General features: G+C 52.0%; 1 protein-coding gene across 1 annotated transcript in view; it reads right to left on the minus strand.

Annotated features, from left to right (window-relative positions):
* Positions 1 to 375: 375 nt before the first annotated feature.
* The window catches only part of ESRRB (estrogen related receptor beta), a 51,994-nt gene continuing 38,568 nt past the window's right edge, over positions 376 to 13,801 (minus strand). Inside the window, exons 5-6 of the mRNA XM_082649585.1 lie at positions 6,591 to 6,860; positions 376 to 1,036 (exon numbers count right to left, since the gene is read on the minus strand). Of these exons, the coding sequence (XP_082505711.1) occupies positions 792 to 1,036; positions 6,591 to 6,860 (515 nt within the window). The 3' untranslated portion in view covers positions 376 to 791. The remainder of the gene's footprint in view (positions 1,037 to 6,590; positions 6,861 to 13,801) is intronic.

A 13,801-nucleotide genomic window follows, 5' to 3' on the forward strand; every position in this document is an offset into this window, starting at 1 on the left:
CGGGCCCTGAGGTCTTGGCTGGCTGAACCCACTGTGGGAGTGAGCTCTGAGGTAGGGCAGGAAGTAGCAGCAGGACTCCTGGGGGAGAGAGGGGGAGGACAGGCCCTGGGGCCGTGGTGACAGGCGGGCGGGGGGCGCACCGAGGGGTGGGGTCACCAGGGAAACGCATGAGTTCTGGCGCTACTCTCCTGATGGTGAGCCGGGCCTGGGAGCTTAGAGGAAGGATGGAGGGAGGGAGCCGTCTGGACTGTGGAAGGTGTAGGGCCTCTTGAGGGGCCCCACAGAAGCCCAGAGTAGGCAGCACCCCTGCAAGAAAGTTAACTGCACTCTGGGAGAGGGAAACCTCCAGAAGGTACCCCACTTGAGTATGCTGGGCGCTAAGCACTGCCCACGCAGGCCATGGACAGAGGACAGGGGTCGGGCATGGGGTTAGGAAGTGTGTTCTGCTAGTGCTGCCTCTTGGTGATTTGGCAGGGAGAGGGGGCACTTCCTCGGTGGTCTCCAGCCTCAGGGGAGTCAGCTCTGGCCCAGGCCTCAGCGTTGCCCGTGGCGGAGGAAAAACATACCAAAGAAAAAGCCAGTTACAGATGAGCCCCGCGCCCTGCCCTCCCATCCCCGTTCCCTACCCCACAGCACCCAGGGCTCTGCACACAGCCAGGAGGCCAGGAGCCCCTTCCTCTGGGACTGCTCGCGGCCATGATACAGGACTTGAATGTTGAGGCTGGTGGCTGTGGAGGTCTCCCCGTCGGTTTGTCTGTCCTTGGGTGGGACTCGGTCCTTGGGCCAGGCCATCAGACCTTGGCCTCCAGCATCTCCAGGAAGAGTTTGTGCATGGGCACCTTGCCTTGCAGTTTGAGGCTGTGGAAGTGCTGCACGGCCTTGGCAGCCGTCTGCCGAAGCAGGGGCAGCGTCAGCAGCAACTTGCCCGTCCTCCGCGGCTCCTCGTGGCGCTGGCTCAGCTCGTAGTCCTGCAGCGCCTCATGCAGCAGGTCCTGCAGCTTCTGGACCGCCTCCAGATCCTCGATGTACATGGAATCTGTGGACGCAAGGCAGAGCATCAGCGGGCGTGGCCGGAGAGCACTGCCCTGGGCGTGGGGGCCACCCCGGGGTCCTTGATCTCTGCTTTGGAGCCAGAGAGAGAAACCCAGGCTCAGAGAGGTTAAGGTGCCAGTCTGAAGTCACAGAGGCCAATGACGGAGCTGTGGTTCACACCCAAGAAGAGATCTGTATCCATGGAGGACTTTTCTTGAGAACCCACCAAGAGGTGGCAGTGGAGACCCTGAAGGGCTTAAACACGAGCAGACCTGTCATTGTCCTGCAGGTGCCAGGTGGACTCTGAACCCAAACTGGTGGAATTGTAATCTTGCGTCCCTCACCTGCTAGCTCTGTGACTTTAGACAAGTTACTTAATTTCTCTGTGCCTCATTGTCCTAATTTTTGAAGAGATAATAGCCATACCTACACCTCAAGAGGTTAAGTGAGTTAATATAGATCGAGGGCTTAAAACAGTACTTGTCACAAAATAAGTGCCCAGCTAGTGGTATCATCATCACCATCACCACCACCACCAGCAGCATCATCATTAACACCATCACCACCATCATCTTTTCACCACCATCGTCACCGTCAATCATCATCAATACCACCACCACCATCACCTTCATCATCATCGCCATCGCCACCATCATAACCGTCATGACCGTGACGACCTTCATCATGATTATTATTGTTGCTGCTGCCACCAGGCACCAGCCCAAGTGTTCAGTGCATTCACTAAGCTTACAAAATAGCTGCTACAGTATACATACACCGATAAAGGGGCTGAGCGCTGTGTCTGCGTGCCATGCGGTGGGGGATACGGGGGCGCTAAGAGAGCATGGCTGGACACATGGGGCACAGTGATGGAAGATGCTCTTGGGAGTTCTACAGAATCCTGCGGAAGGCTTCGGGCTCAGGCCATGAACTTCAAATGAAATTTACCTAAATCCCAAAGGGGCAGGGAGGTGCCTGCTGACGGCTGGGTCTGAGCAGAAGCAAAGTAGAACCCACTTCATGGCCTTGGGGAAAATAACCAGCCCTCTGCTGATGTGCCTGAACTGCAGCCCCCAGGGCCTGCCAAAGGTGGGAGAGGATGGGTGCATGTGAATCAAGGGAACTTGAAGCTCTGGGTGGGTTGTCAAGGAAGACTGGGCAAGTTTCCTGAATTCTTCAAAAAAAAAAGCAGGGCAATTCCTTTGCATGCTGGGTTGGTTTAGATACCAGACTGCCAAGGGCAGTTGTACCAACTGGCTAAGCCCAGTAATTCCCTCTGACATTTTGGATCCGTACTCAGCCCATGCCTCCAAGGGTCCTGTCTCTTTTTCTTAGGAGAATAGCAGTAGAATGAGGTGGGTAAGACTCTGGAGTCTCAGATGCTGTGTGACTTTGGCCAAGTTACTTAGGCTCTCTGAGATTGTTTCCTGTCTGTGAAATGGAGCAAATGAGAGTGCCTACCTCACAGGGTAGTGGTGAGGGTTAAATGAACTAGCACGTCATCAGGCACTAATAAATGTTGTTATTATCATTACTGTGAAAACTCAGACTGCAGGAGAGTGCTCTCGCAGGGCCGGCCCCATACCTAAGACTCCTCCACATTTTCCTGCTCCTTGTTACCAAGGCGGTGAGGACTCTTCCTTTGCCAGCTGGGGATGAAGCGTGGCTCCATTCCTACACTCTTGGCTGATTCCAGAGCCTGCAGCCAAGATGCACTAGTCCCTGTAAGGCTGGGACCTGGCCGTCCAGATTCCTCTCCTTCCTGCCGGTTTCCTCTCCCCACCACCCCACGCTCCCCAAGGAGGCCAAAATTGGCAGCTGCCTTCGACCAAAACTGAAATAAAATAACATTGGAAGATTAATTCCTTTGCAATCCATCAGCGAGTCTGTATCGATGGCATTGATAAACTGTTAATTACAAAATCAATGGCTATGAATTTTTTCTGCTGTCAGGGAGCCTTGGAGAGGCCGGGAGGTGGGGTGAAAGACAGCCAGCAGGCTCCGAGGGGGCGTGGTTTGGGGCCAAAGCCTCTGACCTGCTACCGCCCACTCAGCCTCCGCAGTGGCACCCGTGGTGGCCCTCGGGGCTGCCACCAGCACCACTCCAGTGATCTCCTAGCCCCTGTCTCTCCTCCAGCTAACACGCTGTCTGCCTGGGTGACTGTCCTACCTCGCTGCTGGGGACAGGTCGCTCCTCCACAACCTTTCACGGCTCCCTATACTGACCCTATTCCACCCCACTCCCTTCAGAGTCCTGGAGCCTCTGTTCTGACACCAACAGCTCTTCTAGCCTAACCTCCAAACAGGCCTGTTCTTTCTCTGTTTCCTGCCTGCATCTGATCGCTCCATGAGGTAGCCAAGGCCTGAGGCATCACAAACTCCTCTTTTTCCACTTGGAGCTCTTGAACCTGCACAGAGCTGCAGGATGGCCTGGTAAATGCCACTGGGGCAAGAAGTCCAGATTCCCGGCACTTTGTCTCTCATGGCAAAGCACCTACTCCGGCAAAGCTTGATGCTAGCAGCAGCTCCTGCCGGGCTCCGTCGGTCCTCAGGTGTTTTATATTTGTATGTGTGTATGTCTGTGTGTGCGCATGTGCATGCGTGCATGTCTGTACGTATTGAGATCTAAGGCCAGAGCAGCTGACAGAGCTAAAGAGTCCTCTGAAAGCTTGGCGTTGAGGAGTGGGTGGAGGCGACAGCTGAGTGGCCTCCTACCTCCTCACGTTCCTCTCCTGGCCTGGGCAAGCGTGAGCTCCGGGTCTTGTGAGAAGTGGTCAGGAGAGTCCAACATCCAGGAGGTGCCCTCCAGGGTCTGGGCGGCCTTGCTGCATCTCGCTGTGCTTGCCCTGTGTCCTCTGATTTCACTGGTTTCCTCTCCTCCTCGGCCCACCCAAACCCCCAGCCCCTCTACAACCGCTGATGACAATGCTTCCCTTGGAACAGGAGAGTGCAGGGAACTGTGACGGTGTGAAACTCTTCTGCATGATATGTGATGACGGAGATTTGTCGTTGTGCATTTGTCAAAACTGATAGAACCAGACAACACAAAGAGTAAGCTCTGAAGGCAACTGTGGACTTTTGTTAATAATAGTGTATCAGTATTGGCTCATTGGGCTTCCATGCTGGCTCAGTGGTTAAGAATCTGCCTGCCAATGCAGGGGACATGGGTTCGAGCCTTGGTCTGGGAAGATCGCACATGCCGCGGAGCAACTAAGCCCGTGCGCCACAACTACTGAAGCCCGCGCACCTAGAGCCCGTGCTCCGCAACAAGAGACGCCACTGCAGTGAGAAGCCCGCGCGCCACAACAAAGAGCAGCCTCCGCTCACTGCAACTAGAGAAAGCCTGCGCGCAGCAATGAAGACCCAACGCAGCCAAAAATAAATAAATAAACGAAACTAAAAAAAAAAAAAAGCCGTCAGATTAAAAAAAAAAAATTGGCTCATTAATTGCGACAAATTACCAGACTAACGCAAGATGTTAATGGGAATTGTGTACAGGGGCTGGGGAATGAAGGTGGGATGGTGTATGGAACTCTATATACTATCTGCTCAGTTATTCTGTCAATCTGAAACTGTACCAGAAAGAAACCAACAGCATTAGCATTCTCTAACAGACTGCATTACAATTTTGGAATCAAGGTGTGTGTAAATGGTCTCTACAGAAGTATGTAAAATGTTTAACTCTTTTTTTGCATTAGTTTTTTAATAAAAGGGATTTGAACTAAAAAAAAAAGCTTCCTTCTGTCTATTAGGTCATATTCCCTGGAAGCAGAGCCTGAGATGGGGGTTCGGGTGCATGGGATTTGTGGCGAGTGTGCTTTCAGGAGAAAGGAAGGTGAGGAGGCGGGATAGGGCGAGGGCGGGGCAAGCACGGTAAGGATGCACACAGCCTGGCTTGTGCCTGATCCCACTCCGGGAGTCCAGCCTTTGGTTCCCCTGTGTGGGTCTGCTTTTGGCTGAAGGTGAGAAGGGGGTCGGGGGTTGGATATGTAACCCTCCAAGCAAGGCAGGTGAGGGTAGGTGTCTGGCGAAGGGGGCAGTTGTGTGCTATCAGCAGCAAAATTCAGCAGCTGGGGCACGGATGCACTAACCCAGTAAAGGGGGTCTGAGTGGGGCAGTGACAGCATCCCCTGTATTCTCTGTGAAGCCATTTGTTAGGGGACCAACTGTCTCAGTTTTACAGGGATTGAGGTTTCCCAGGACATGGAACTTCCAGTGAAAATGTGACAGCATTAAGCAAACTGGCTGGTTCCCCTATTTGTACTGTCTCCATCTGGAACCAGCTCTCTCTCTTCCATACACTGATAACACTTGTTTTCTCTAATATTAATAATAATGATAATAATATTTATTGAACATTTCCTCTAGGCCAGGCACTGGGCTAAGCGTGTTATCTTCAGTCAATCATTTAAAAAAGTGCTTGGAGGAGGGATGGGGACATCCCAACTTTACACACAGGACAGAGCTACGGAAGGTTGCCAACTTGCCCAAGGTCACACTGCTACGAAGTATCAGAGCTAGAATTTGAACTTGGGTCCACTTTGAACTTGACTGAGATCTGAGCAATTGACTACTGCATGCGCCCAGCAGCAGAATTATGTGTCTGCGTGCCTGACACTCTCTCTTTAGGACAGGGACCCTGCCTTTCTCCTTCTTCTGCAATCCCCACCACAACCCCTGCACCTGGCCTGGTACCTGCAGAGTGTGGACACAGGTTACATTGAAGCTCACTCACCTGAGTTACCAATGCCCGGTCCCTCTCCCCAGATAGTCTAGCTAGAAGTTGGTGGGCGCTAAAAGAAATGGGAGTGAAGCCTCCTTTTTAATGCCAGGAAAGTTTTCTCTCTTGGGCCTGAGCAATTTGAGTGGGAGATTCAAGGAGTGGGTATAAGCTTGGAGTTGACTTTGGAATCAGAGGACCTTGGTTTGGGTCCTAGCTCTGTCTGACGCTCTTTAACTGTGTGACCCTGGGCAATTTGCCTCACCTTTCCAAGCCCCAGTTTCCCCATTTGTAAAATGGGGTTAAAATAATAACTTTGCTCATAGGGTTGACTGTAAGATGAAATCAGTTCATGGCTAACTGATTTAACAGACTGAGTACTTATTATATGCCAAGCATAGTGTAAGCATAACTATATATAAATAAATCCCTTCCATAGTCTTCTGGACTGTTTGTTGTTCCCATTATACTGATGAAGAAACTGAGGCACAGAGTGAAGTGCGGCACAGACTTGCCCAAGTGGCAGGAGCAGGACTTGACTCTTAGCAACCTGCCTCTGAAATCTGTGCCCTTAACCCTGTGCTGATCTTCATGGCAAGGGCCCAGCAGGATGCCCTGCAAATCAAGGCCTTAGGAAATACTCAGCCAGTGCCAGCCTCCATCACCATCTCTTCGACTCCAGGCCACCCCTTGCACAATCTTTGGTGACAAGAAGCTCTGGCGTCCTCAGACCATTCCTGCCCCTTACAGAGGTCCTGCTCACAGGCCCCAGAGCTGTGCTCCCCAGGCCCAGAAGACCTCCTGGAGCTCCCCCTGGACGCCCCACACCCGCCCGTACCTGAGTTGGCCAGGGCCAGGGCCTTGAGCGTCACAAACTCCTCCTTCTCCACCTTGAGCTTCTTGTACCTGCGCACCAGCTGTAGGATGGCCCGGTAGAGCTCCAGCAGGCCCGCGAGGCGGGAGCGCTCCTCATCCATGATGTAGTCCTCAGCGTACACCAGCTTGTCGTCGTAGGGCAGCGAGCGGTACACGATGCCCAGGATGAGGATCTCCATCCAGGCACTCTGCAGCAGACTCATCTGGTCCCCCAGAGAGAGGCTGGAGAAGCCTGCAGGAAGAGGGCGCAAGCAGGGCAGCGGAGGTCAGGGGGCCTCCCTGGCGCTGGTGGGGAACCTCTGGACCCTGCCTCTCCCTTTTACCTGCTGGTCTCATTGTCCTTCCCTTGGTGAATGAGTCAGACATGGAATTCATGGAAAAGACTTAACAAAACAAGAGCTCAGTCAATGTTGACGGTTGTTATTATCATTATTACTGTTAGTTCTATGGCATTTTTCGAATGTGCAGAGAGGCTTTTTGATGAATGAAATGCATTTGTTATTTAAGGAGTTATTGAATTCATAGTAGAATCAGGAGGTGGCAGTATAGGGTGCCTTCCACTCAGAGGAGTTTCCATATCCCCCTCTCTGCTCAGTGTAGGGGACGCTTTAGTGCTTTCGAGTGACGCCTGACCTCAATGCAGTCTCAGCTGTGCCGAGACCCAGGGGCCCAACCAGGAAGGAGGAGGAATCAGCTGTTCCCGGCCAGTGACCACAGCCTGGGGCTGCTAAGAGCTCAAGAGTGCCCAGGGTCAGGGGGCACTTTCTCACAGGCAGCCTGTCCTCCCAGAGGTCAGACCCCCCCTGGCCTGGCCATCACTCTCCACCTAACAATGACCCAAGCAGTCCTGTATTCTGGGAGCTTGGATCAGGGGTGTTTCCCCCTCCCTACTAGCAAGGAGGCTGAGTTCAGAGTGAAAGAAGGACGGGGGCAGGGGGGGCTCCAGAGTTATGGCACTGTCTTGTTCAGTGTGCTCTGAAGGTTGCCTGGGCTTGAATCCCGACTCTGCATTTACTACCTGTAGGCTGACCTTGTAAGAGCTGTGCTACTTCCCCAAACCTCAGCTTCCCCATCTATGAAATGGGTATAACAGTAGTGCCTGCTTCAGAGAGTCACTGTGAGGTCTAAATGAGACCATGATTACAAAACGTACATTTACTGAGCTCTTACTATTATTATTAACGATGAGAAGAAAGTCTTCACCTGCAAAATGAGAATGACGCACTGGAACTGTATTATATATGCACTTAACTTAGGTAAAGTCAATGAACATCTTGATTTAAGAGAAAGAAAAAAGAAAAGGAAGGAAGGAAGGGAGAGCGAGGGAAGCAGGGAGGGAGGAGGAGAGTTGATTTTCAAATATCTTGGTCACTAAACACAAGGCAGTAACTTCAACCAGAAACTCAGTGATGGGTGCCACGACTGACCACATCCGATGTACCAAAAAGGAAAGGTATCCACAAAGCCATTGCACTATGCACCCGTCACGGACAACTGAAATGAAGGGAGCTCCACGGGTAATTTTGCTTATGTAGGACTCTTTACTTGCTGACCTAGAACCTAACCCCACTTAGATGCAGTGTTCTGACTCAGGGTGCGGTGGGGATGAAAAGAGATGGCCGCGGGAAGCACCTAACACCTCCCCCTGCACACAACTGGTGCTCAGTACACGTGAACGAGGAAGGTAGGTACTATTACTGTTGTTGTTGTTGTTGTTAGCACGCTATTGACGTGATTCTTCTCCCCCACCCCCAGACTGGAGGCCCGGGGCGGTCCCAAGCCTCTGGATTGGCCCATCCCTCTGGGTTCTCTTGGAGTCTATTTCACCCTCATCTGCTGTCCTCTGTCTCTAAGAGCCACTGTCCCTCCCTGTTTTCCAACCAGCGCAACAACCAGTGTCCAACTGTAAGGGGCATCCAGGGAAGGAAGCCCCCCTTCGCTCAGCAGGTACCCCTTTCCCAGTAAACACCCTTTTTAGTCTGACTATCACAGTTCGCAGGCCGATCTGTACAACCCGGACCTGGGATCACCACCCGGCTGCTGGCATCCCCGGTGATCGCCCACAGAGCTGGAGCGATTATACTGCCGACACGGGGTGAGCGTGGATTGATGCGTCTTCTCGGGGGAGAGGCTGTGGCACAGAGGGGTCAGGTGCTCGTGTGTTGTCGTCCAGATCCCAGAGTGGGAGCGGGTGTGGGCTGCCCGTGGTGGCGGGGAGAGCCGGAGAGCCGGGTGGTAATGAAAGATAGATAGAAATGGACATCCAATTTCCCTTATCGGGCCTCTGAGCAGGAGAGGCCTGGGGCGACATTAATTAACAGATAGCAATCAGCCAGCACGGGGGGTGTGTGTACGTAGGGACGTGTGGGACTGCACTGGGGGTGCGGGTCTGAAGGCAGACAGACTGGGAGGGAAGATGTAGGAGGTGGACGGGGCAAAATTAATAGACAATTGAACTGGAAGGTGGCAGAGAGGGAGGGTGAGGTAGGAGCTAGGCTTCTGGAAACGAAAGACAAAAGATTCACGAGAGGCTCAGGGCTAGGAGAACATGGGCAACACGCTCTGCCCCCTCGTTCACGCCCCACATATTTTCTGAGCACCTACTAAGTGCCAGGCCCTGTGCCAGGCACCAGGGACATAATGGCCAGCTGGAACCAGAGCCGATCCCTGCCTTCAAGAGCTCAGTCAAGAGGGAAAGCCACACCCCAAGTTACAGAGTGTCCCCATGAGGTTACAGCTGTAAGAAGAGCTCCAGTGAGATGAAGGGCTGAGAACATGCAACGGGGGAATGTGGCCCAAATGAGAGAGTCCTGGGGACTCTGCAGAAGAGGAGACTTTGGGGCTGAGCTCTGAGGGGCGAGGTGGAGCCCTGAAGGGGTGTGTCTGCACGGACCGCAGTCACTCCTGTGACTGGGAGCCCCAGGCTCCCGGGAGCACGGGCACCAAGCCGCTCACCTTCCAAGCCCCACTGCCAAGTGCCCAGCGTGGTGCAAAGGGGCCCCACAAACATTCCTGGCACAGAGGCAAGAATGGACAGATGCCACCGGTCCTCGACTCCTGGGTGACGAGAAGATGGGCCAGAAGAACATAGATGGACCCTCTTAGTCCTCTAGACATGAGTCCAGATTTAGCTGCCTTTGCTTATCATGCCTGAGTCAGAGGCAGGCCTACAGGGCAGGTCGGTGGCAGAGGGTGCCGTGGAGGGGGGGATGGAGCAACTTGGGGATGTGGGACCACCACCTGAGGGTGTCCTGAGGCCTGTGTGCACACCCCTTGCTAGGCTGGTTTGAGGAGTGACTCAGCCCCTGACTCTTCTCTTCTTCCTTGAGCTTCTTCAGGAGGATCTAGAAATAGCTTTGAAAATCCAGGTGCACACCCCAAAGTGCTGCACAGCGGATAGAGGCTGCTTGGTTTTGTGCAAGGTCGGGGGGAAATATTGGATATTTTCTAATGTTTGAAATAGCTCCAATATTTTCTAATGTTTGACAAAAGAAACACAAGAAGGAAAAATGAGAAATAAAAATTATCTCTAGGAGAAAGGAGGGGGAGGGGATGGGGATGGAGGTGAGAGTTCTGCCTACGCGTTTTTGTCTAGTTTTGGCTTTTGAACCTGTCCGTGTTGAAGAAGTGACATTAAATCAAGCATGACACAAAAGGCATTCTCCCTTCAACCTAGCAATCTCACCGCTAGGAATTTCTCCTAGAAAGAAAAGTATGCATAAACATAAAAAGATAAATGTGAAAAGGCTGTTTGTTAGATCTGTTTGTAACGACCCAAAGCAGGCGACAACGTGAATGTAACCAATGTACTATATGTACTTATTATATAAATGTAATAAAATGTAATTATTAGCTGGGTGAATGGAACAGTAGAAGCCACTAGAGAGAATAAGGAAGAACCATGAATGTGGATGTAGAAAGATACTCACTGCCCAAGAGAGATGTTAACTATGAAGGGCACAGATGCCAGAGCCAGCCTGTCTGTTGGAACCCTAGCTCTGCTGACCACTGGCTGTGACCCTGGGCACGTTTTCTGTGCCCCAGTTTCCTCATCTGTAAAATGGGAATAATAATAGTACTTACCTCGTTGGGTGGTTTGGATTAAATGAGCTAACGTGTGGACCGCTTAGAACACGGCTTAGCATATAGTAAATGCTACTATTTCATATAACTAAATGAAAAACGCAGAGTGTAAAGCAGTGTTATAGTATGAACGATGGCAGGGAGGGGACACACACACAGTGGCTATACACATACACAAATTCCCAGAATGAGGCTTAGGAAAGATGGGTATTTGGAACACATCACTTCCACCCCTCTGCCACATCTTTACTGGAAGCACATATTCTTTCTTTTATTAAACCCAAACAAAAGAGCTGAAGCACTCCTCCCTGCCCTTCAGCAATGCACCCTTCACTTCTGCGTTCCTGTGCTGGGCTGAGTCTCCTCCATCAACTGATCAGCAATTCTGGGGCAGAGGGGCTGCTGGGAGAGGCTACGTGTGGCCCGTGCCCCTGGGGCTCTCCCAGCTGGCTGCCTACTCCCACCTCTCCCACCTTGAGCTCTGCTGCCCCCGGAAAGTTGCTTTATCTGCACCAACTGATCTAATAACATTCGGGCTCTTCCCAAGCCCCCATCCCCCAGTGATTTGACAGCATGAGCTTCTAGAATTTAAAAAAAAAAAAAAAAAGAGCACATAATTTGTGGCAAGTGGAGTTCATAATCTGTTAATTTATTATCGTTTCTGTCGACCTGGAGGGCCATTAGCAGAGGTAATAAAGGGAGATGTAATTATAGGATCTGAGGCCACTCCAGACACAGCTGCTGTCACTCGTCAGCCCATATTTCATCGGCCGCTGGTGTTCTTCTCTCCCCAGTGTGAGCCAGACAGTGGCTTCCTGGTAGCAGGGTCTCTGAGGGACCCTCCGCTAGGAGGCCCCTTGGGGGTGTCCCCTGCAGAAACCGTGCACGTGTCAGCCTGGGCTGGGCAGGGCCAGCTGGTTGAGGCTGTCCTGGCTGGGGCACCCTCGGGGCTGCCTGGGCTGGGAGGGTAACACCTAATAACATCTGCAGGCTGCAATTCATCAAGTGATACCCACTGCCTGTGAATGTTTGTTGCCTCTTGTTCTAATCTCTCGCTCATGGGGAATAAGAGGCGGACACTCTAAAGACTTGGGCTTGTTCTCTGGGCAGCCCAATACTTGGAAAACTCAACTCAAGGGAAAAGCCTGTGCTGGGGTGGGCAACTTCAGACTGACTCAAACGAAAGAGTGGCTGCTGCTCTGGGGGAATCACAAGCAGCCCTAGCTTTCCCACGGAACTCACCCTTGCAGAAGTATCCTGTGTGTTCAGTAATATGGGGAAAAGGGAGAGGAGTGCTGGGAATGAGTTCGTGCTCAAATGAGCCTTCCTTCCGGCTAAGCTGGCCACTCAGTGCCCGCATGAATATGTCCGCTTCTGTGCACAGCACTTAATGTCCCTCTGGACTTTTCTTCCATGGCCACTTGCCCATCAATCCTGAAGGCCTCACTCTTGTTCTACTCTCTCCCCGCAAGCCCGCGGCATCCCTCCTGCCTCTGCACTCCATCCTGTGGTTCTTCCTGCTGCATTCTAACTAAGCATCTGCCTTCTCACGTCTGAGATACAGGAGGTGGGAAATGGGTGGGTAGAGAGGAAACAAGATTGGCCGTTGAGGGGATAACTGTTGAAGCAGGGTAATGGGGAGGTTCATCATACTCTTTGGTCTACCTTTGTTTGAAATTTTCCATGAAAAAAGGTTTTTGTTTTGTTTTTTTAAATTATCTAACTTATTCCCAAATGAGACCCTTAGGGCAGCAATTAATCTAATTCTTTAGATGGGCCACAACTCCTAGCAAGAGAGTTTACATACAGTTAGTACTCAATAAATGCATGCAAAAGCAAGTAGGAAGCACCCTCTGTGTGCCAGGCTCTGGATTAGACAATACTGACGCATGAAATGTGGTATCCTGTGCTTAATTCAGGGCAGCGGCTTGGGCTCCTCTCCAGAGCTCTAACCTGAGCGTCTAAAGAAGCCAAGCCAGTCCTTCTGTCTGTCCAGGGACCAAGATGGACAGTTGCTGACAAAAGTCCCAGGGTGGGGCCCTGGCTTCCTACTCAACCTGCCCTGTTTCTCATTCTCTTTCTCATTCTCTGACCAGGTCTTCAGATAAGTTTTCCATCTAATCTGAGATGGGATTAAGTCAATTAGTTTAACTATATCAGGCACTGGATTATGTCATCACCCTTAATATGAGGTTTACATGCAGTAGCAGGAGACCCTATTAATTAATTTTACCTTAAACACTAGAAGGTCAGGCCCAAATAATTCAGCATGCAAATGTATGCAAAATAGGCAAATTAGCATTTGAGACAGACAAATGAGCCCCTATGTTTATTTTTTAAGCAAAAAGAATTCAGCTTTGGACAAGGAGAAATGATGATGTGAAAGGAGGCTTTTAATACTATTAGCAACGACCATGGTCACAGTCTCTGCCATTTATCAGGTGCCCACTCTGTGAGGGGCCTGGGCTAAGCGAGCCAGGTCCTCCCAGCAACCCAGTGAGGGAGGCGCTACTACTCACAGGTGGGGACCCTGACGCACAGAAAAATGAAGCATCTCGCACAGAGCCAGTAAGGACGGAGCTGGGATGAGAGGCCAGGTCTGCCTGAATCCAAAGTCTGTGCCCTCAGCAACCATTCTGCTCTGCCACTGCACCCTTGGTTGGGCACAGACGGGAGGTGGGGCTGGGAGATGAGAAGGAAAATGGGTGCAAGGGAGGCACTGCCTCCTGGTGCTACTCTACCCCCTGGGGGTTACTGTGGGCACGAGGTGGTAGAAGAAGCGGGCAGTGACCCACGGGCCCGCCAGGAGCCACTCCTGAGCCGTGGCTGCGATGCAGTATCTGCTCAGCCTGGAAGAGGAGTGCGTGATGGGAAGGGGGTGTGTGCAGGGGGAGCTGTGCCTAACCTGGCCCTGGGTTAGTGGAGCAATCCAGGCTGAGGTGTCTTAAGCAGTGGCCTGACCCCACAGTGGTGCTGAATCAGCGCAGGGCAGATTCAAAAACTACTGAGTGTGTAATCCCAAGAGGCTGAGCTCCTTAGTAAGGGCGCTCCAGCCCAGATCCCCAGGGAGCCCACCCGTGAGTCAGGGAG

Source organism: Grampus griseus, assembly GCF_964374135.1.
Source record: "Grampus griseus genome assembly, chromosome: 2".
NCBI lineage: Eukaryota > Metazoa > Chordata > Mammalia > Artiodactyla > Delphinidae > Grampus > Grampus griseus.